We start from the raw sequence: 22630 nt of genomic DNA, 5'->3' as shown, positions 1-22630 counted from the left end.
ATAACAGAGAGACCCAGTCTTGACTTGGTTATCAAGATTACCTTAAAGAAGTGTCACTTAAACTGAGGAACAGAGGGTACATAGGGGTTGATGCATGAAGGTGTGGGAGGAAGAAGAAAATTGCCAGGCAGAGGCCTGTACATCAGTCTGGAGGTGGGAATGGGGTCGAGCACAGTGTATTCAAGAGCTGAAAGAAAGCTAGTTCAATTGGACTGCAAAGAAGAAAAGGAAGATTAGTGAATGATGAGTCTGGAGAGTAGGACCCAGATCACTCTGGGCCTTATAGGCTCATGAGGATTAAGGAGTGATAACCAAGAGAGTTATAAAGGACCAACCAGGCCTCAACTCCGGTAGAATCCTGTTGTCAACTCTTCTTTATGGAAGAATGATCTCTTTGAGGATAACTCATTGCAGAATAAAAATCATGTTTATGGGCGGTCTGTTTTTTTTTGTCTTCACTAAATATCTTCTTAGAAATTTAAATTTAAATTTTTCTTAGAAAATTAAATATTAAAAAAGTTTCTTAATTTAGAAGCATTTAAAATTTTATTATCTCCATTGGTTTAGGCATAAACCTTAAGCAAATTATACTCAGGGACATACGTCAATTGCAGATAATGTCATCCTAGTCATTCGTCTTCATGCTGTTGAGAGGTCTTAGAAGTTCTAAAGTTGAAGCCTCTGCCATCCTGTTTTCATATGTTAAGGATTTACAGGGTGACATTCAGAATCATGCCACCTCATTTGCCAGTGTTGTCAAAGACACTGAAGGGTTCCTGGAAGAGAACCAAGCTAAGCTGAGCCCCCATGAGTTGACAGCTCTCCGGGAGAAACTTCATCAGGCTAAGGAGCAGTATGAGGCTCTCCAGGAAAGGACGAAGCTGGCCCAGAAGGAGCTGGAGGAAGTGGTGACCTCAGCCTTACAGCAGGAGACTGAAAAGGTAACCAGACTGCTGTGATGCTTGGTATTTTTCAAAAAAGAAAATTTTGGTACCTACACAAATAAAAGGTAATGAAGGGAAACTGCTTTACAGAGAGCATAGAATCACAAAAAAGGGTTAATTCCGAAGCAGATCTGTGAGCCAATACTTATTTTTATAAGAAACATCCTGAAGGACTTTAAGTCAGGAATAATTGGTAGTAAGTTCATATTCCAAATCATCGCCATCATCATCATCATCATCCTTGGGGAAAAAGCAAATGGCATATTTCTAACATGAATCTGGACTGGTGATCCAAGGGTACTAGTGAAAATACCTGGACAGTCTTAATGGGCCACAAGCTGTCCTCAAGCTGCCACTATAGTTTCAGTGGGAAGTCATGGCACTGGGATAAACCTAAAAGAAGATAAAGTCGCATGGTCTTCTGCACCCCACTCAGCACTGGCTTATTGAATCAAAGTTCTTTTTCTGGCTGTGAACTTGTACACTAATGAGGGAGGTAGAGAATGTGGAAAGAGAAGTAAGTTACCTGAAGGTGAATTCTGAAATACATGAATATATCACTTGGCATAACCTGTTTTATTAAAGTACTTGAAGAGTCAGAAAATAGAATTTGAGAGACAAGTTTCAGAATTCAGTGCTCTACTTGGCAGAGAAACTGCTGGGAGTAGTCTGCATTTTCCTTAAGGAAGAACAGAAAGGTAATTGAGTGTGACTGTGCTATTTTTTATCCTACCAAGGCAGTGTATAACTTCTGCGTACCTAGAAAGGATTCCATAAAGCTTGGAGGTGCCAGGACTAAATCATCTCTTAACAAAGCCCTTTCAAATCCTGGGATTTGCCGCCCTCCTGCTCCTTTATTAAAAGCAGTGAGATATAGATCAAATCTAGGGATTGTTTTAAATTATTTTTCAACAGATTTAGAAGCTGCTTATTTTTCTCTGTGGATGCAAAGACTGTTTATACCCAGCCTTAGAGCTGCTGCTGCTTTTTTTTTTTTTTTTTTTTTAAGCCTAAATGTCTTCCCCTTTACTTAACCTTTGGTTCATAGCTGAGTATCTAAGGCCTTCTCACTAGACTCCCCCTGTGGCTTTCAGAGTAAAGCAGCAAAGGAACTGGAAGAGAACAGGAGTAAGATCGATGCTCTCTTGGATTGGCTGACTTCCCACCCAGTGGGATCATTGGGTGGACAGATGGAGCAGGTCTCAGGAGGTAACCTGGAGAAAGGAGCCTTGGATACCACTGATGGTCACATGGGGGTGAACCAAGCCCCAGAGACGCTGGACAAGCAATGTGAGAAGTTGAAGGTGAGCATGTTAGCTTGTTCTTACAATGCTGGGTGAATCTCTGCTGCCCTGGGCAAGTCACCATAACCTCCTGCCCTAAGTCCAGTGAGCACTTCTCAGTTCATATCTTCTTTGATTTCTCAGTGGACTTGACAGTCTTGACCGCTCCCCTTGAAATAGTTTCTCCCTTGTTTCCATAGCACTATCTGCCCTGATAATCCTCCTCCCTTTCCTCTGGCCAGCTTTTGAAATACTGATATGCTTCCAGGTTGTAGCCTAGGCCTCTTCTCGTCTTTCAGAATATATTTTCCTTGGGTAATCTCATCCACCCACGACACCTCACTTCCCATTTGTACTAGTGGTTTCCATGTATATATTTGTCTCCAGCCCAGATGCCTGCCCTGAGCTTCAAACCAGTGTATAAATCCATCTGCCTATTTGCAGCTTGGAACCACAAGCACCTCAACCTGAGAACTAGACCTCCTATTTTCTAAAATACCCCTCCCCCACTGAACATGTTCTCCTTCCTATATTCCCACTTGCTTGCCTGGACTAAACATCACCCTAGATTCCTTTCCTTCCCTCACTCTCCCATATTGAATCAGTCATCAAACCCCACGCTTCTTATAGCTCTTTTAAAATCATCCACACGTTTTTATCTCCATCGAGATATTAATTGCAGTTCAGGCTGCTATCAGCTCTCACTTGTGTTATAGTAACTTCTGGTCTCCTTGACTCTTGGCTTTTACCCTCCAATCCATTCCCACACTATTAAGTGATCTTTTTAAGATGCTGTGTCCCTGCTTAACCCTTTTAATAGTTCCCTGCTGCCCTTAGGAAACTATTTCTTACTCATCTCTACTCATCTATTTATTCAGCAAATATTGAGGGCCTGATGCATGACAGGTATTGGAGATAAACCAGTGAACCAGCCAGATCCACCATCTCCAAAACATTAACTGACATATGCAGGTATATTGTATTACATGATTGAAAGACTATTCAGGGAACTTAGAAGACACACGGATCACATACGTTAGTGATCCCTTTATAGCGTACAAAACTGGTTTAGCTGACATGCTTCTGTTGAACAGCCTGTGTGGGCCATTGCCTTATTTTGTATTCATAGGATTTCTGCCTCTTGCATGCTGCTTCTGTGCTTGGAAGATCCATTGCAGTGTGTACCCTAAAGCCACGGCAGTCTTGGCACAGAGCAGAAATGGTCCTGCTGTCACAGGGGCTTCCTGATACTGCTTGCTGGCAGCTCCATCTAGGAAGGACACTGTCTTACCTGTGGGTGGATGAGAGTGGGGACATCTGGGCAGTATACAGACAAGCTGTAGTACTGTCCCTTACTGTCTCTTTGAGCCGGATATATTTGTCACCCCAGCTTCCCTGAGATGACGTCAGAAGCTGAAGCTATCAGGTTGCTATTGTCCTTCTCTAGGGAGTTGCATAAACAGTATGGATAGTTAAGAACACTTACTGAGCTCCCAGCGACTTCTGTTAGACTCAGGAAGAACATTTTAGGAACAAAACCAAGCAACCACAACTGTCCTAAAAGAACTTACGTTCCACTGAAACAGAAAGAAGGTCTACATGTCTGTACATAGACATAACACATACAAATAAAACGTACAGATTACCTGTACTATCCAGAAATACAGTCTATTCTCACTAATATACAAATTGTTTATTTAAAGAATTAATTTTCCAACATTTTTTCTAGTAGGGACAGTCATCAAGGATATGTGAATGACATATTTCACAGCTTAGCATTTGCAGTTTTTATGCCATCATATGTATGACTTATGCAGCTTACTGTCTCCTTCCATCAGTGTGGGTAGTTTTAGTGGGCCATTTGTACCTTCTCTTAGATCTGGGGTAGTTTAGTGATGAAGAGAGTCAGGTTCAAGTCACAATTTGTCCCTTAACTATCTGCATGACCTTAGTCAAGACATACAACATCTTTTTGGTATTAACTTATCCCATCCTTGATATGGGAATTATATGGTCGGCCTACACTACAGATGGTGGCACTAGTATTATGAGATAATACATGAAAACTGTCAGATCCTAGATGAGTCAGTTCATCTGGGATTAGTAGATAGCATAATGCATAGAGAGTGAGAGATATTAATGATTTCTGAGCAGCTGGAAAAGTGACCTATTGAGCTCTCTTCCTACTTCTAGCCGTAGACATAAACAAGTTATTGTGGTTTCCCTACTGATTGTCCTTTGTTTGGGGGGATTTTTGCCAGGCTCGTCACCAAGAATTGCTGTCTCAGCAGCAAAATTTCATCCTGGCCACCCAGTCTGCTCAGGCCTTCCTGGACCAGCATGGCCACAATCTCACACCCGAGGAGCAGCAGATGCTGCAAGAAAAGCTCGGAGAGCTAAAGGAGCAGTATGTGACTTCCCTGGCCCAGTCAGAGGCAGAACTGAAGCAGGTGCAGACACTACGGGATGAGCTGCAGAAGTTTCTGCAGGATCATCGAGAGTTTGAAAACTGGCTGGAACGGTCTGAGAAAGAGCTGGAGAACATGCACAAGCGAGACAGCAGCCCCGAGGCCCTTCCCGCCCTACTCAAGCGACAGGGAAGCTTCTCGGAGGATGTAATTTCCCACAAAGGAGACTTGAGATTTGTGACTATCTCAGGACAGAAAGTCTTGGACACAGAAAACAGCCTTGAGGAAGGCAAAGAACCATCAGCAACTGGAACCTTAGTGAAGGACAAGCTGAAGGATGCAACGGAAAGATACAGTGCTCTCCATTCAAAGGTAGAGGAGAGGTTCCTGGCAGCCCCTGGTGAAACAGTCATGGCAGCCCTCACACAACTGTGGGTAGTTTCTGGGGCTTTTACAATAAGAACCTCAGACACAGTGAACAAGCTGATTTGTAGATTGACCATGGGTAGAATGAGTGTTTATGAGTTCTGAAAAATTGCAAAATATAGAGGCCCAGGGGCTCATGCCTGATCTGAGCAATATCCAGGGGTATGTCTCACTGCAGTGGTGAAGGTGGAAGTGCTCACCTCCCTGTGTCCTGACCAGCAGCCATGGCCTCCCAAGAGACAGAGCACAGGGAGACTTAAACCAAATACACAGTCTTTATTCCTGGACAGAACATCTAGGGTAAATCCTTATCTTCCTCCCTATCAAAGAACTCCCTTTAGCTCCCAAGACATAGAATCCAGTCAGTTCTTCTTACCTGTTTTGTGCTTTTTGCCAACATCTTTCACCCCCAAAAGGAACACGTTTTGTACCTCTCAGTCCCCACCTTTGCCTGCAACCTGATGTATATTTCTTTGATGGCTTGTCATACAACTGAACCTTCCCAGGTGTATAATAAAGTGGAGGTGGATAGTATGGCTCAAACAGTCAGGACCCCACTTACAGAAAATGGTTGCTACCATCTATCTGTGGGGGCCCACACTAACCTTAACTGTAGTTACAGTCAGTTCCCTGTAACATAGCCAGAGCTCTTTGGACTGTGCCTGGGAAGCTGCTGCCTTTGGCCTGACCCACTTAAGTCTGCTTTCCCTTCTTCTTTTTTTTTTTTTTTTTTCCTTATGGCGCAGTGTACACGACTGGGCGCTCACCTGAACTTGCTGCTAGGCCAGTATCAGAAGTTCCAGAGCAGTGCCGAAAGCCTGCAGGCCTGGATGAAAGCTTGTGAGGCCAACGTGGAGAAGCTCCTCTCAGAAACTGTTGCCTCTGACCCTGGGGTCCTGCAACAGCAGCTTGTGACCACAAAGGTGAGCCAATACACAAGCTGTTGTGCTGCATGGCTTAGAGTAGCTTCAGAGCGAAGCAAATGCTTGCATAGGTTAAAGGCGGTGGTTGGGATGCCTTGGACAACATATGATTCCTAAAAACTTTATTCTGATGTCTGTGGCTATGGATAAACAGAATTTATTCTATAAAGCTGCTCAGTAGCTCTCAGTCCCTAGAACCAGCTTTGATTATGCACTTGTGATGGTTTTCTTTTGTCCTTTTTCATGGACAAGCAGCAGTTGCAGGAGGAATTGGCTGAGCATCAAGTACCTGTAGAAAAGCTCCAAAAGGTAGCTCACGACTTCATGGAAATTGAAGGGGAGCCAGCCCCAGACCACAGGCATGTTCAAGAAACTACAGGTATGAAGCAGCAATAGCCAGAGTGTTCCCCTAATTCCTAGTATGTGCCTCTGTTCTGTAACATATCACGTTGTGTTGTACAAGTATCTGTGGTGCTAGCTAGGGGCTGTGGATATAAACACGAATAGCTCACCCTCTAATGAACTTTATTCTTACACCATACGAGGCCTTCATGGTCTGACTTCAACCTCTTTTCCCCAGGCACTCGCCTTCTAGCCACACCCAACTTCTTTCCTTTCCCAAGTCATTTCCTCATTACTTTACCCCTGAAGTTTTTCCTATTGCTTAGCTGCTAACATTTATTGAGTCCTTACCGTGCATGATGAAATCTTGCTCGTGCTTCAAGATGTAACCGGGAAGTTACTTCCTTTGTAAAGTCCTGACACCACCCCCGCCCCGACCCCCAAGAAGAAGTAAAAGATAAGAACTAATCATTCTTCCTTCGGGTTTCTCTAGTACAGTACTCCTAGTACCAATCTAGCACTTATGATTTTATTATTGTGGTTAGTTGATGTGCCTTCCACTACCTATGCTCTCTTTTAGAGTTTTAAGGTTTGTAAAAGGCAGGGACTTTATCATAATAATCTTTAGTCCTCAGCATCGAGCACAATTCCTGGCACTTAGTAGGTGCTAAATATATAATGCTTCTTGAATTTGGTTCAAATAGTGATGTATTTAGGCTTATTTTTCTTTCTGTTTGTCTTGATTTCTGTTGTTATTATAACTAACATGTACAATTTAAATATGTTTTCTTTTTAAAGTGCAACACAAAAATTGTCCCCACTCTCTCTTCTCATGGCCTTGAATTTCCAGATTCCATACTCAGCCATTTCCAAAGCCTCTCCAGTAGCTTGGCAGAGCGCTCTGCTCTGCTGCAGAAAGCCATTGCCCAGTCTCAGAGTGTCCAGGAAAGCCTGGACAGCTTGTTACAGTCCATCGGTGAAGTTGAAAATAACCTGGAAGAGGAGAAGGTGGCACCGCTGTCATCAGGAGTCATACAGGAAGCCCTGGCCACTAACATGGTGAGACCTGCGCCCCAAGAGTTAGCATAGTGGGTATATTTGCCATGTTCCATAATGATATCATTTTGAAAAAGTATCAGGAAAAGAATTCATTTCCATGAATCTTCTAATAAGACTTAGAAATGTCGACTAATCCGTGTAAAGGTTTGTCTACCCAATTTCCAAACCATTGGTAAGCTTGAGGAAAAGTGGTGATGGCAAAGTCACTGGTCACATGGGGTGGAGAACTGAGGGTATTGATGGTATTCTGAAGTTTCAGTTGCAATCCTCCAACCCTCCTTGAGGAGGTGAGCATGTAGTTACTAGAAGCTTATTAGTTTGTGGCTCAGATATCCTGGAATAAGTGAGCCAGGAGCTGACAGACGTGTTCTTGATGACAGAAATTGAAGCAGGACATTGCTCGGCAGAAGAGCAGCTTGGAGGCCACACGTGAGATGGTGACCCGATTCACGGAGACGGCAGACAGCAACTCGGCCGCAGTGCTGCAGGGCAAACTGGCCGAGGTGAGCCAGCGCTTTGAACAGCTCCGGCTACAGCAGCAAGAAAAGGAGAGCTCCCTAAAGAAGCTTCTGCCCCAGGCAGAGATGTTTGAGCATCTCTCTGATAAGCTGCAGCGATTCATGGAAAACAAAAGTCGGTTGCTGGCCTCTGGGAATCAGCCAGATCAAGATATTGCACATTTCTTCCAACAGATCCAGGTAAGGATATATCTGCCAGATGGGCAGAATAAAGGGGAAAGAAAGGCAAGGAAAAAAACATATTTACTGAACACATAATATGTCAGTCAATGTACTGGAAACTTTACCTGCATTGTCTTAAAGAATTCTCACAGCCATCCTGTAAGCTAGATATTGTTTGTTCATTTTTTAAAAACACAGACTAGATTTATTTTTCACTCATATTACATGTTCAACCCACATCAGCAGGAATACTTAGCTCATCAAGGTCACTCAGTCTTTCAAGTTGATGGAAACTTCATCCTGACATATGTTTTCACGATTACTACTGCAAGGGGAAGAGGACATATCATATCCATTTACATTTTATTAGTCAAAGCAAGTTTCACGTGACCATAGCTGACTTTCAAGGGGGTGGAGAAATGTAATCCTACCATATATCTAGTAGGTGCAGAGCTGAAAATCTTTGGTGAAGAGTTATTACCTCCTGTAGATATAGATGTATATCCAGGAACAGAATTGCTGGGTCATAGTACCTGCCTGTATCTAATTTGACCAAGTAGTAACTAACTTGAGCTCCAGAATGGCTGCACCTGCCCACATTCCCACCTGTAGTACCTCAACATTGTTGGATTCTCACATCGCTGCCTTGGGTTTATCCAACTATCTAACGTTTTCCATATTGTACTGCAATTTCATTGTTTTGTTTGGTTTGCTCTCCTAACTTTTTGCTTTTTGTTTTGAAAATTTTTAAACTTACAGAAAAGTAAAAGGAACAGCACAATAAACATCAGCATACTTTTCACCTGGATCCACCAATTGCTGTTTTTTCTCTCTTTATAAATATATAAAAGAGTATCACTATGGGCTTCTATTTTCATTATCATCATTGTTCTTTTTTATGCTCAAACGTTTTCAAATTTGGTCAGTGGGTGCCCCTTTAAGCTGTCTCCTGGTCTTTTTGACATGTCCCTACCAGTATATGAGTACTCTCTTACTTTCTGGCACAATAAGATGTGTCATGGTCACCTTGTAGTTTCCCTGTCCCATACCTGAAATCACCTGTTTCTCCAAGGAGCCTTATTTTTACTGGAGAAGTGTGATTAGATATCAAAATCCAGATAAGTAGATGAGCCCGTTAGGGTGTCATTGCTTCTAGGTCCCTTAAGTGGATAGGATTAGGAAATCTTGAAAGTTTTTTATATCATGTATTCATACTGATAATCCAACTCGAACTCAACACCATAGGATTCTTCCTCCATTCCCTATTTGTATCTTCCTCTGCCCACAGGGAGAACCCTCATTTCCAACAACTTAATATATTATTTGCTATATCCTACAATAAAATAAGATCACTTTGGAATTACACTATTATTTCTACCAATAACAAACCTACTAAGTAAAATTCAAGATTTCTTCAGATTTCTTTTTGTCCTGAGACTCTGACCTACTGTATACTATGTTCGAAGTTACCTGAATTTTTTTTCCCCTGTAATTTCTTATATAATTAGCTTTCTTTGTTTCTATTTGTATTCAACTCTAGGATTTTATTTTTCTTTGTAAAGTTTTATTTTTAAATATGTGAAACATTAAGAAAGCTCAGATTTTCCAAGACTGCTTTCTAAAGGATCAACAGTTGACTAAATTCTCATGGAATAATAATATCTATCTTGAAGAAACTATTTTGGGAATTAAAAAGTATCGGAGGTTGGAGATTGGTTCAAGATGGCGTAAAGAAGGACGTGCTCTCACTCCCTCTTGTAAGAGCACCGGAATCACAACTAACTGCTGAACAGTCATCGACAGGAAGACACTGGAACTCACCAAAAAAGATACCCCACATCCAAAGACAAAGGAGAAGCCACAATGAGACAGTAGGAGGGGCGCAATCACAATAAAAGCAAATCCCATAACTGCTGGGTGGGTGACTCACAAACCGGAGAACACTTATACCACAGAAGTCCACCCACTGGAGTGAAGGTTCTGAGCCCCACGTCAGGCTTCCCAACCTGGGGGTCCGGCAACAGGGAGGAGGAATTCCTGGAGCATCAGACCTTGACAGCTAGTGGGATTTGATTACAGGAATTAGACAGGACTGGGAGAAACAGAGACTCCATTCTTGGAGGGCACACACAAAGTAGTGTGTGCATCGGGACCCAGGGGAAGGAGCAGTGACCCCATAGGAGACTGAACCAGACGTACCTGCTAGTGTTGGAGGGTCTCCTGAAGAGGAGGGGGGTGGCTGTGTCTCACCAGCAGCAGAAGTTCTGGGAGGTACTCCTTGGCGTGAGCCCTCCCAGAGTCTGCCATTAGCCCCACCAAAGAGCCCGGGTAGGCTCCAGTGTTGGGTCACCTCAGGCCAAACAACCAACAGGGAGGGAACCCAGCCCCACCCATCAGCAGACAAGTGGATTAAAGTTTTACTGAGCTCTGCCCCCCAGAGCAACACCCAGCTCTACCCACCACCAGTCCCTCCCATCAGGAAACTTGCACAAGCCTCTTAGATAGGCTCATCCACCAGAGGGCAGACAGCAGAAGCAAGAAGAAGTACAGTCCTGCAGCCTGTGGAACAAAAACCACATTCACAGAAAGATAGACAAGATGAAAAGGCAGAAGGCTATGTACCAGATAAAGGAACAAGATAAAACCCCAGAAAAACAACTAAATGAAGTGGAGATAGGCAGCCTTCCAGAAAAAGAATTCAGAATAATGATAGTGAAGATGATCCAGGACCTCGGAAAAAGAATGGAGGTAAAGATCAAGAAGATGCAAGAAATGTGTAACAAAGACCTAGAAGAATTAAAGAACAAACAAACAGAGATGAACAATACAATACTGAAATGAAAACTACACTAGAAGGAATCAATAGCAGAATAACTGAGGCAGAAGAATGGATAAGTGACCTAGAAGACAGAATGGTGGAATTCACTGCTGTGGAACAGAATAAAGAAAAAAGAATGAAAAGAAATGAAGACAGCCTAAGAGACCTCTGGGACAACATTAAACGCAACAACATTCGCATTATAGGGTTCCCAGAAGGAGAAAAGAGAGAGAAAGGACCAGAGAAAATATTTGAAGAGATTATAGTCGAAAACTTCCCTAACATGGGAAGGGAAATAGCCACCCATGTCCAGGAAGCGCAGAGAGTCCCATACAGGATAAACGCAAGGAGAAACACTCCAAGACACATAGTAACCAAATTGGCAAAAATTAAAGTCAAAGAAAACTTATTGAAAGCAGCAAGGGAAAAATGACAAATAACATGCAAGGGAACTCCCATAAGGTTAACAGCTGATTTCTCAGCAGAAACTCTACAAGCCAGAAGGGAGTGGCATGATATACTTAAAGTGATGAAAAGGAAGAATCTACAACCAAGATTACTCTACCCAGCGAGGATCTCATTCAGATTTGATGGAGAAATCAAAAGCTTTACAACACACCATTGTAAAGCAATTATACCCCAATAAAGATGTTAAAAAAAAAAAAAAAAGCTTTACAGACAAGCAAAAGCTAAGAGAATTCAGCACCACCAAACCAGCTCTACAACAAAGGCTAAAGGAACTTCTCTAAGTGGGAAACACAAGAGAAGAAAAGGACCTACAAAAACAAATGCATAACAATTAAGAAAGTGGTACTAGGAACATACATATTGATAATTACCTTTATGTGAATGGATTAAATGCTCCAACCAAAAGACACAGGCTCATTGAATGGATACAAAAACAAGACCTATATTTATGCTGTCTACAGGAGACCCACTTCAGACCTAGGGACACATACAGACTGAAAATGAGGGGATGGAAAAAGATATTCCATGCAAATGGAAATCAAAAGAAAGCTGGAGTAGCAATACTCAAGCAGGTAAAATAGACTTTAAAATAAAGAATGTTACAAGAGACAAGGAAGGACACTGCATAATGATCAAGGGATCAATCGAAGAAGAAGATATAACAATTATAAATATATATGCTCCCAGCATAGGAGCACCTCAATACATAAGGCAACTGCTAACAGCTATAAAAGAGGAAATCAACAGTAACAAAATAATAGTGGGGGCCTTTAACACCTCACTTACACCAATGGACAAATCCTTCAAACAGAAAATTAATAAGGAAACACAAGCTTTAAATGACACAATACACCATATAGATTTAATTGATATTTATAGGACATTCCATCCAAAAACAGCAGATTACACTTTCTTCTCAAGTGCGCACAGAACATTCACCAGGGTAGGTCACATCTTGGGTCACAAATGAAGCCTCAGTCAATTTAAGAAAACTGAAATCATATCAAGCATCTTTTCTGACCACAACACTATGAGACTAGAAATCAATTACAGGGGAAAAAAATGTAAAAAACACAAACACATGGAGGTTAAACAATACGTTACTAAAGAACCAAAAGATCACGGAAGAAATCAGAGAGGAAATCAAAAAATACCGAGAGACAAATGACAATGAAAACACAACGATCCAAAACCTATGGGATGCAGCAAAAGCAGTTCTAAGAGGGAAGTTTATAGCATTACAAGCCTACCTCAAGAAACAACAAACATCTCAAATAATCTAACTTTACACCTAAAGGAACTAGAGAACGAACAGACATAATCCAAAGTTAGTAGAAGGAAAGAAATCATAAAGATCAGAGCAGAAATAAATAGAAACAAAGAAAACAATTGCAAAGACCAATAAAACTAAAATCTGGTTCTTTGAGAAGATAAACAAAATTGATAAACCATTAGCCATACTCATCAAGAAAAAGAGGGAGAGGACTCAAATCAATAAAATTAGAAATGAAAAAGGAGAAGTTACAACAGACACCACAGAAATACAAAGCATCCTAAGAGACTACTACAAGCAACTCTATGCCAATATAGTGGACACCCTGAAAGAAATGGACAAATTCTTAGAAAGGTATAGCCTTCGAAGACTGAACCAGGAAGAAGTAGAAAATATGAACAGACCAATCACAAGTAAAATTGAAACTGTGATTAAAAATCTTCCAACAACCAAAGGTCCAGGACCAGAGGCTTCACAGGTGAATTCTATCAAACATTTAGAGAAAAGCTAACACCCATCCTCCTCAAACTCTTCCAAAAAATTGCAGAGGAAGGAACACTCCCAAACTCATTCTATGAGACCACTGTCACCCTGATACCAAAACCAGACAAAGATACTACAAAAAAAAGAAAATTACAGACCAATATCACTGATGAAAATAGATGCAAAACTCCTCAACAAAGTACTAGCAAACAGAATCCAACAACACATTAAAAGGATCATACACCATGATTAAGTGGGATTTATCCCAGGGATGTAAGGATTCTTCAATATATGCAAATCAATCAATGTGATACACCATATTAACAAATTGAAGAAGAAGAACCATATGATCATCTCAATAGATGCAGAAAAAGCTTTTTAACAATATTCAACACCCATTTATGATAAAAACTCTCCAGAAAGTGGACATAGAAAGAACCTACCTCAACATAATAAAGGCCATATATGACAAACCCACAGCAAACATCATTCTCAATGGTGAAAAACAGAAAGCATTTCCTCTAAGTTCAGGAAGAAGACAAGGATGTCTACTCTCACCACTATTATTAAACATAGTTTTGGAAGTCCTAGCCACAGCAATCAGAGAAGAAAAAGAAATAAACGGAATCCAAATTGGAAAAGAAGAAGTAAAACTGTCACTGTTTGCAGATGACATGATACTATACATAGAGAATCCTAAAGATGCCACCAGAAAACTACTAGAGCTAATCAATGAATGTGGTAAAGTAGCAGGATACAAAATTAATGCACAGAAATCTCTTGCATTCCTATACACTAATGATGAAAAATCTGAAAGAGAAATTAAGGAAACACTCCCACTTACCATTGCAACAAAAAGCATAAAATAGCTAAGAATAAACCTACCTAGGGAGACAAAAGACCTGTATGCAGAAAACTATAAGACACTGATGAAAGAAATTAAAGGTGATACCAACAGATGGAGAGATATACCATGTTCTTGGATTGGAAGAATCAATATTGTGAAAATGACCATACTACCCAAAGCAGTCTACAGATTCAATGCAATTTCTATCAAATTACCAATGGCATTTTTTACAGAACTAGACCAAAAAAATCTTACAATTTGTATGGAGACACAAAAGACCCCAAATAGCGGAAACAGTCTTGAGGGGAAAAAATGGAGCTGGAGGAATCAGACTTCCTGACTTCAGACTGTATACAAAGCTACAGTAATCAAGAAAATATGGTACTGGCACAAAAACAAATATAGATCAGTGGAACAGGATAGAAAGTATAGATAAACCCACGCACCTATGGTCAACTAACCTATGACAAAGGAGGCAAGGATATACAATGGAGAAAAGACAGCCTCTTCAATAAGTGGTGCTGGGAAAACTGGACAGCTACATGTAAAAGAATGAAATTAGAACACTCCCTAACACCATACACAAAAATAAACTCAAAATGGATTAGAGACTTAATGTAAGACTGGACACTATAAAACTCTTAGAGGAAAACATAGGAAGAACACTCTATGACATAAATCACAGCAAGATCCTTTTTGACCCACCTCCTAGAGGAATGGAAATAAAAACAAAAATAAACAAATGGGACCTAATGAAACTTCAGAGCTTTTGCACAGCAAAGGAAACCATAAACAAGATGAAAAGACAACCCTCAGAATGGGAGAAAATACTTGCAAATGAATCAACGGACAAAGGATTAATCTCCAAAATACATAAACAGCTCTCGCAGCTCAGTATTAAGGAAACAAACAACCCAATCCAAAAATGGGCAGAAGACCTAAATCTCCCCAGAGAAGACATACAGATGGCCAAGAAGCACATGAAAAGCTGCTCAACATCACTAATTATTAGAGAAATGCAAATCAAAACTACAATGAGGTATCACCTCATACCAGTTAGAATGGGCATCATCAGAAAATCTACAAACAACAAATGCTGCAGAGGGTGTGGAGAAAAGGGAACCCTCTTGCACTGTTGGTAGGAATGTAAATTGATACAGCCATTCTGGAGAACGGTGTGGAGGTTCCTTAAAAAACTAAAAATAAAATTACCATATGACCCAGCAGTCCCACTACTGGGCATATACCCAGAGAAAACCATTATTCAAAAAGACACATGCACCCCAATGTTTATTGCAGCACTATTTACAGTAGCCAGGTCATGGAAGCAACCTAAATGCCCATCGACAGACAAATGGATAAAGAAGATGTGGTACATATATACAATGGAATATTACTCAGCCATAAAAAGGAACAAAATTGGGTCATTTGTAGAGACATGGGTGGATCTAGAGACTGTTGTACAGAGTGAAGTAAGTCAGAAACAGAAAAACGAATATCGTATATTAACACATATATGTGGAATCTAGAAAAATGGTACAGATGAACCGGTTTGCAGGGCAGAAATTGAAACACAGATATAGAGAACAAACGTATGGACACCAGGGGGATAGTGGCAGGGTGTGGTGGTGGTGTGATGAATTGGGAGATTGGGATTGACATATATACACTAATATGTATAAAATGGATAACTAATAAGAACCTGCTGTATAAAAAAATAAAATTCAAATTTCAAAAAAAAAAGATAGCTCAAAAGTCAAAACTTTTCAAAAAGTTATAGTCAGGGTGTAGGAAAGTGAATAAGGATATACTCTCACTCTCTTCCGTGTGTCTTCTATCCCATTCACCCCCCACAGGTAGTGGATTTCACATTTATTATTTCTATTTATTTTTTCCAAAATAAACACACCATTTCCAATTCTTCCTTACACAAAAGGGGGTACAATACATAATCTTTTGCACTTTCCTTTTATATTTAATATGTCTTAGAAATCACTTAATTCATAGATATCCTCCTCTTTTTTTGTTGTTTTTAAACTATACATTCATTTTGAGGATGAACCGTAGTTTATTCCACCAGACTCTTGTTCTGGTTGTTTCCAAAATTGTGCTATTAAAAATGACACTGTAGTGAATAATTCTGTGTTTTTTCCCTGTATTATTGGAAGTGTATCTTCAGAGTGATTCCTAGACTGGAATTGTTGCATCGGAGGGTAAACGGTTGTGTGGTTTTGTTAGATATAGCCAAGTTCCCTCCATAAGGATTTCTCCATTTTGCATCCCTAGCAGAAGTGTATGACAGTACTATGTATTTCCCCTGCAGCCTCACCAATAGAATGTATTGTCAAGCATTTGAGTTTTTGCTCATCTAATTAATAAAACATATCTCAATGTGGTTTTAATTTTTTATTTCTTCTCTAAGTTGAATATATTTTTATGCATTTAAGAGACATTTATTTGTAAATCATTGGTTTATGTATTTTGCTATCATCTGCCAAGAGTTTGATCTTTTTTTTCTTTCAACTTAACAAGAGTTCTGTATTAGGGAAATTAGGCCTTTTTAACATGTTAGAAATATTTTCTCACAGTTTGTCCTTTGCCTTTTGACTTTGCTTATGGTGTTTTTGGCCATATAAAAGTTTTTTTTTTTTTTAATTTTTACACAATAGATTTTATCACTTTTTTTTAAACTGAAATATAGTTGACATTACAATATTATGTTAGTTTCAGGTGTACAACATAGTGACTCAACATTTAAATATATAATGAAATGATTACCATGGTAAGGCTAGTAACCATCTGTCCCCATTCAGAGTTATTACAGTGTTATTGACCATGTTCCTTATGCTGTATATTACATCCCCATGACTTAAATTTATTTTATAACTGGAAGTTTGCGCCTCTTAATTCCCTTCACCCATTTCACCCATTCTCCTAACCTTCTTCCCTCTAACAACCACCTGTTTGTTCTCTGTATTTATGAGTCTGTTTTTGTTTGTTTGTTCGTTCATTTGTTTTGTTTTTGAGATTTCAAGTATGAGATCAACAGTATTTGTCTTTCTCTGACTTATTTCAGTTAGCATGATATACTCTAGATCTATCCATGTTGTCACAGATGGCAAGATTTCATGCTTTTTTATGGCTGAGTAATATTCCATTGTGTGTGTGTGTGTGTGTGTGTGTGTGTGTGTGTGTGTGTGTGTGTGTGTGTGTGTGTGTGTGAGAGAGAGAGAGAGAGAGAGAGAGAGAGAGAGAGAGAGAGAGAGATCGATCTTCTTTATCCATTTAGATTTATATTCTGGGGTTTCTGTTCTATTCCACTGATGTATACGTCTGTTTTTGTGCCAGTACTGTACTGTTGTGATTACTGTAACTTTGTAGTATAGCTTGAAACCAGAGATATCACTCTTTCATTGAAGTTGTATTTTTAGTCATAGTTTGAAAGCCTTTTGCCACACCCAGGTTATGATGGAATTTACCCAATGGTTTCCTTTTTTCTTTTCTTTTTTTTCTTTTACATTTGAATACTTTAACAATTTAAGTTTATTGTGAGGTATAGTATGAGCTGTGAATACAAGTTCATCTTTTTTCAAAGTTCTATATAGTTACTCCCAATATCATTTATTGGAAAAGTCTGTCTTTACCCCAGTGATTTGAGAATCTGTCTTTAGCACATACAAAATGTCTTATGTATTGAAGTTTATTTCTTGATTTTCTATTCTATTTCACTGGTCTTTCTATTCATTAAGAATAGCATACTATTTTTAATTTTAGAGGCTTTCTGGTATGTTTTACTATCTGGTAAGGCTAATCTCCCTTATTTCTTTTTTCATTTTCTCTTTTTTTCTTTTTCAGGATTTCTCATAGCTATAATTGTACATTTATTTTTCCATATGAACATTAGAATCAACTTTATCAGCCCTAGAGAAAAGAGTTGGTATATTTGTTTGGCTCACATGACTTTACTCATTCACACATGCATATATGCACACATAGATGCATACATACACATACGCACATAGCTTTATGGACATCTTTCCTTTTTTTCCAGGTCTGCTTTCATGTCTTTCAGAAGTCTTTTAAAGTTTTATTTATAAAGGTTTTGTACTGTTCCTAAAATTGTACGTTTTGTGTTGCTATTATATTATTCTTGATTTTTATATGTTGATTTTATATTCTTGCTTATTGGATTACTTCATTGTTCAATTTGGTTGTATTGTTGATTCTCTGAGGTTTTACAAATATACTTTCATGTAATCTGCAAATATAGTTGTACCTCTTCAAATTCTTATGCCACAAATTGTTTCCTCCTACCTAATTGCATTGGCTAATACTGTCAATACAGTGTTAAATAATAGTGAAGAGTGTGTTTACCTGTTTTAAAGAAGAGACAGACTGCAGAAGCTTAGAGAAGTTCAATAGCTTAAGATCACAAGGGCAAAGCCATGATTGACTTTCAGGTCTGTTGTACTCCAGAAACTTCCATTCTTTTTATTCTCTCATGCTGCCTCTGGAATCTTTAAAGATTTGTTTAAAGGAGACAAGACTCCTTTGTAATTTCCAGCCACTCTCAGGTGGATTGGAGAAATCCTACATATTTAATGTTTTGATCTAGCAGTTGACCCGGTGAACATGCCTCTTTTCTTTTTTTTTTTTTGTTTTTGTTTTTGTTTTGTTTTGTGTTTTGCGATATGCGGGCCTCTCACTGCTGTGACCTCTCTCGCCGCGGAGCACAGGCTCCGGACACGCAGGCCCAGCGGCCATGGCTCACGGGCCCAGCCGCTCCGCGGCATGTGGGATCCTCCCGGACCAGGGCACGAACCCGCGTCCCCTGCATCGGCAGGCGGACCCTCAACCACTGTGCCACCAGGGAAGCCCCATGCCTCTTTTCTTGTTCCCTCTTTTTCTACAAGTAAGGGAGAACATGCCCCAGCTTTAATCTAGATATCTTTCATTCTTTAGAGTCATTATTTACAAGGACCAGAGGATTGAATACATTTCCTTGTTTCCTTGACAGGAGCTCAATTTGGAAATGGAAGACCAACAGGAGAACCTGGATACTCTTGAGTACCTGGTCACTGACCTGAGCTCCTGTGGCTTTGCCCTGGACCTGTCCCAGCACCAGGACAGGGTACAGAACCTCAAAAAGGACTTCACAGAGCTACAGAAGACAGTTAAAGAAAGGTGAGTTTTCATATGTATGGATCAGTGTCATGGAGCTAATTTTTTCTTGCTTTTGAATGAAATGACTTTCTCCTCCTTCCTTCTTCACCAGAAAAGATGGCATCAAAATTCTGCTACTGAGCCGTAGGAGATTGGAAAGTGCCTCTTTCAGACAAAGCTATTCAGTCTACTTAATGCTTAGTGGTCTTTCTGTTAGTAAATAGTGAGTTCCTTCTCAGTAATGGGATTCAGTTCCCCCTGAGTACAATCAAAAGTCCAGGTCACCTGGACCAAACAGAACAAATTTGGGGCAGCAAGTTGGATTGTGGCAGGATTTGAAATAATGAGAAAAATTGGAAGAGACTTCCCAGACATAATTAAGGATTATATTGGAACTCACACTGCTTGTTTTGACCACATTTAAGTTGCTGTTACGGAGGAGTTTCTGGATTCTTCTTTTAAGGCAAACATGGGAATATACAACAAAGGTAGATGATTTCAGGTTATTAGCTCACAGTTGAAAAGCCGTAATTCCTCCATTAGAAAGCCTCACGTGGGTTTAAAAGCTTGATAAGACTTCTCTTGGTTTAGCCATAAATATCTCGATTTAGCAGATGATGGCTTTAGTGACTAGGGGAAAGCAGTTGCTCAAATCACCACTGTAAGCAGCGGTTATTTAGTGCAGGTGAAAGGGACAGGACAAAGGCCACGAAGGCTTTGTTTTTCTTGCCCTCAGCTGAGGGCTATGTAGCTATATGAAGAGCCAGGATCTCTGGCTTGAAGTCTAATAGATGTGACCATTTCCAAAACTTAATTTCAAAACTGAATTCTCCTTTCTCCTTGATTTATTTTACTCATTGGTATGCTTAGCCTAACTTCTCTGAGCCTCAATTTTGGCATCTTCCTTGTTAAAGGAATTAGCATTTGAATTGGGCCTTGAAAGAGTCAAATACCTAAAAAGTAGCAGAGCTGGCCTTGAGATCCAAAGCCTGCATTCTTTCCATTGTATCATAGTACCTAAATAGCAGGCTCCCTTTAGTTTTTCTCATTTTCACTTTAGCCTAGAGTAAGATTGAAGACTCCTTTCCCCAGAAATGTCCAAACAAGGGCAACAGATCCCTTAGTTTGATGCTCTCCTACATTATATGTGGTTGTTTAGCCAGAGCTGCCATGGAAAAGATTATGAGAAGGAAAGGCCCTGTTAGGAAACTGATGCCTGGAGTCCTAGAATGAATATAGTTTTAGTTCACGTTGACTTCTTTACAAGCTTAGTCTGGCAAGTAACAAGTTGTCTCTGTTGACAGAGAGGAAGATGCATCATCTTGCCAGCAGCAATTAGATGAATTCCGGAAGCTGGTTAGGACTTGCCAGAAATGGCTGAAGGAAACTGAAGGGAGTATTCCACCTACAGAGACTTTCATGAGCACTAAAGAGCTGGAAAAACAGATTGAACACCTGAAGGTAGGTGAACAAAGTCTCTCCAGGAATCAGGCTGGACAGCAGTTTGGAATCTTGTGTGGACTCATTTCCACCTGTGGTGGGCAAATGGTATGAGAAATCCAAATTATCCATGTGTATCAGAATAGCAGTTCCTCCATTTTCTCCACGTGAGTCCAGCCTACCCCTACCCAAGCACTGAGCACCAAAACATCTCCTATTTAAAAGCCAAAACCAAAAAAGTAATCTGGGAATGGTATCTATAAAGTTTCAGCTGTCTTGGGGATGCCTGTCATGCTGTGGCAGGTCATAAAAAAAACAGTTGTCAGAGTCCAGTCTTGAGAAGATTACACTCTTGTTGTATGTTTGAGAATTAGACAATTATATGTGAGCAAGTGACCAGATATGTGATCAGAAAATTGAGGAGAGAATTTCTCCTCAACTAATAAAGGAAAAGTTACAATCACATGGTTGGAATGTACCTGCATGGTACATCAGCCTTTCTCCCATCTGTTGCAGAATCCCTTCTCTCCTATATTTGATTCATAGTCATCCAGCTCTATTTGCACCTCTAACATGTTTCTTACTTTTGTTGAAACCAGTCTCCAACTAACGCTCATGCATTTGTCCTTATTTTCTTAGTAAAACAGGATTTATCTTGAATAGATGAAAGAGAAGAGCTTTCACAGAGAGAGTGCCAGGAGCATTTGCCATGGGGAGTTCCCTAGGACAGAGGTTCCCTGATTTCTTGGTTCATGGTTCCCTTTATGTTTCAAGACATTTTTCATGGCATCTCAAGGCAAAAACCAAACAAACAAAAAAACACCCAAAAAACTGAAAAACCTCACTTACTAAGTGGTCAGGTCCCAACAGCTTAACAGTAGTTGTTCACATGGTGTCCAACAGATGTCACTGTTTTTCCCTCAAAAATTTAAAGTATCCTGTGAGTCAGTGCATAGTTTGGGAACTGCTGGCTCTTTGGAATCAAGAGTGACTGATAAAAGAACTGACACACTCTGAATTGGCAAGGTTCAGCTTGAAGCTGGGCAGCATGAGCTTGCCAGATGTTCATGGCTCGATGTCATTCTCTGCCGCTGCTTTGTAGCTTGAAGTCAAAAGCAAACTAAGTAGATTGTGAGGGAGATTCAGGATGGAGGAAGGGATTGAAGGCTAGGATGGTGTCCCAGCTTGGAAAAGAGTAAAATTCTACTTCTGTAGCAGGCAGTTCACAGCTTAGAGACAACATGACCAGATACTTTTGTCTTAGAGCAAATGCCATTGTTTCCTAACAACTTTCTGTGGTGGTTTGAGCTCTGACTTCAAACCCAATATAAAATTCCCTTGAAAAGGCAAAGTGTAGCCTATGATTCTGTATGTTTCTCTACATCTCAATACCTAGCTCCTCATTTTACCCTCCAATTACCATTTCCTTTATATTCTTTACAAGCATGGTATTCCCTTTGTCCACCTGGCAAACTCTTACCTTAACTCCAGTCTTTCCTCTCTCCAGGCAGAGTTAGATGTGTGTCCTTTTGTGCTCTCAGAGTCTAGTGGCTGTGCATATTTCTGTAATAGCATTATCACATTATAATGCCATTGATAATCTGAGCTCTTGGTTTTAGGAACTGTGTCATAAGCCTATTTTGTATCCCCAGTGTTTGGCACAATGCCTGGCCTATATAGTAAGTGCTCAAAAAATATTTGCTTGATGAATGAATGAATGAATGAATGAGAAGGGCCTGAATATTCCAGGATATCATTCTCCCACATCTTGGCTGGCTAAACCAAGTTCTGGAAATGGCTGAATAAATGAGGACGATTGCTTAATGCTTATCAAAACTTTAGGGAGTGTATGTAGAACAGGTGTCCCTCCTTATGAGGAGAAAGCCTCCAGATATTACATTTTGCTAATTTGTTCTTTAAACAGGGTCTCCTAGATGACTGGACAAGTAAGGGAACTTTGGTAGAAGAAATCAATTGCAAAGGTACTTCTTTAGAAAATCTCATCATGGAGATCACAGCACCTGATTCTCAAGCCAAGACAGGTGAGTGTGGGCTCTTGAAAATGTAGTGAAT

General features: G+C 40.1%; 1 protein-coding gene across 6 annotated transcripts in view; it reads left to right on the top strand.

Moving 5' to 3' along the window:
• MACF1 (microtubule actin crosslinking factor 1) overlaps positions 1-22630 on the top strand; it is a 341877-nt gene that overhangs the window by 225208 nt on the left and 94039 nt on the right. For all 6 annotated transcript variants that reach the window (XM_073791606.1, XM_073791623.1, XM_073791602.1 and 3 more), the window contains 10 exons: positions 708-941; positions 2039-2248; positions 4489-5007; positions 5808-5984; positions 6240-6363; positions 7177-7385; positions 7766-8083; positions 18972-19138; positions 20422-20578; positions 22482-22599. In XM_073791606.1, coding sequence (XP_073647707.1) covers positions 708-941; positions 2039-2248; positions 4489-5007; positions 5808-5984; positions 6240-6363; positions 7177-7385; positions 7766-8083; positions 18972-19138; positions 20422-20578; positions 22482-22599 — 2233 coding nt within the window. The remainder of the gene's footprint in view (positions 1-707; positions 942-2038; positions 2249-4488; positions 5008-5807; positions 5985-6239; positions 6364-7176; positions 7386-7765; positions 8084-18971; positions 19139-20421; positions 20579-22481; positions 22600-22630) is intronic.

The sequence above is a fragment of the Tursiops truncatus genome, chromosome 1 (assembly GCF_011762595.2).
Source record: "Tursiops truncatus isolate mTurTru1 chromosome 1, mTurTru1.mat.Y, whole genome shotgun sequence".
NCBI classification, from domain to species: Eukaryota; Metazoa; Chordata; class Mammalia; order Artiodactyla; family Delphinidae; genus Tursiops; species Tursiops truncatus.
Note: the sequence above shows the minus strand (reverse complement) of the source record. Positions and strands in the feature narration are given on the sequence as shown.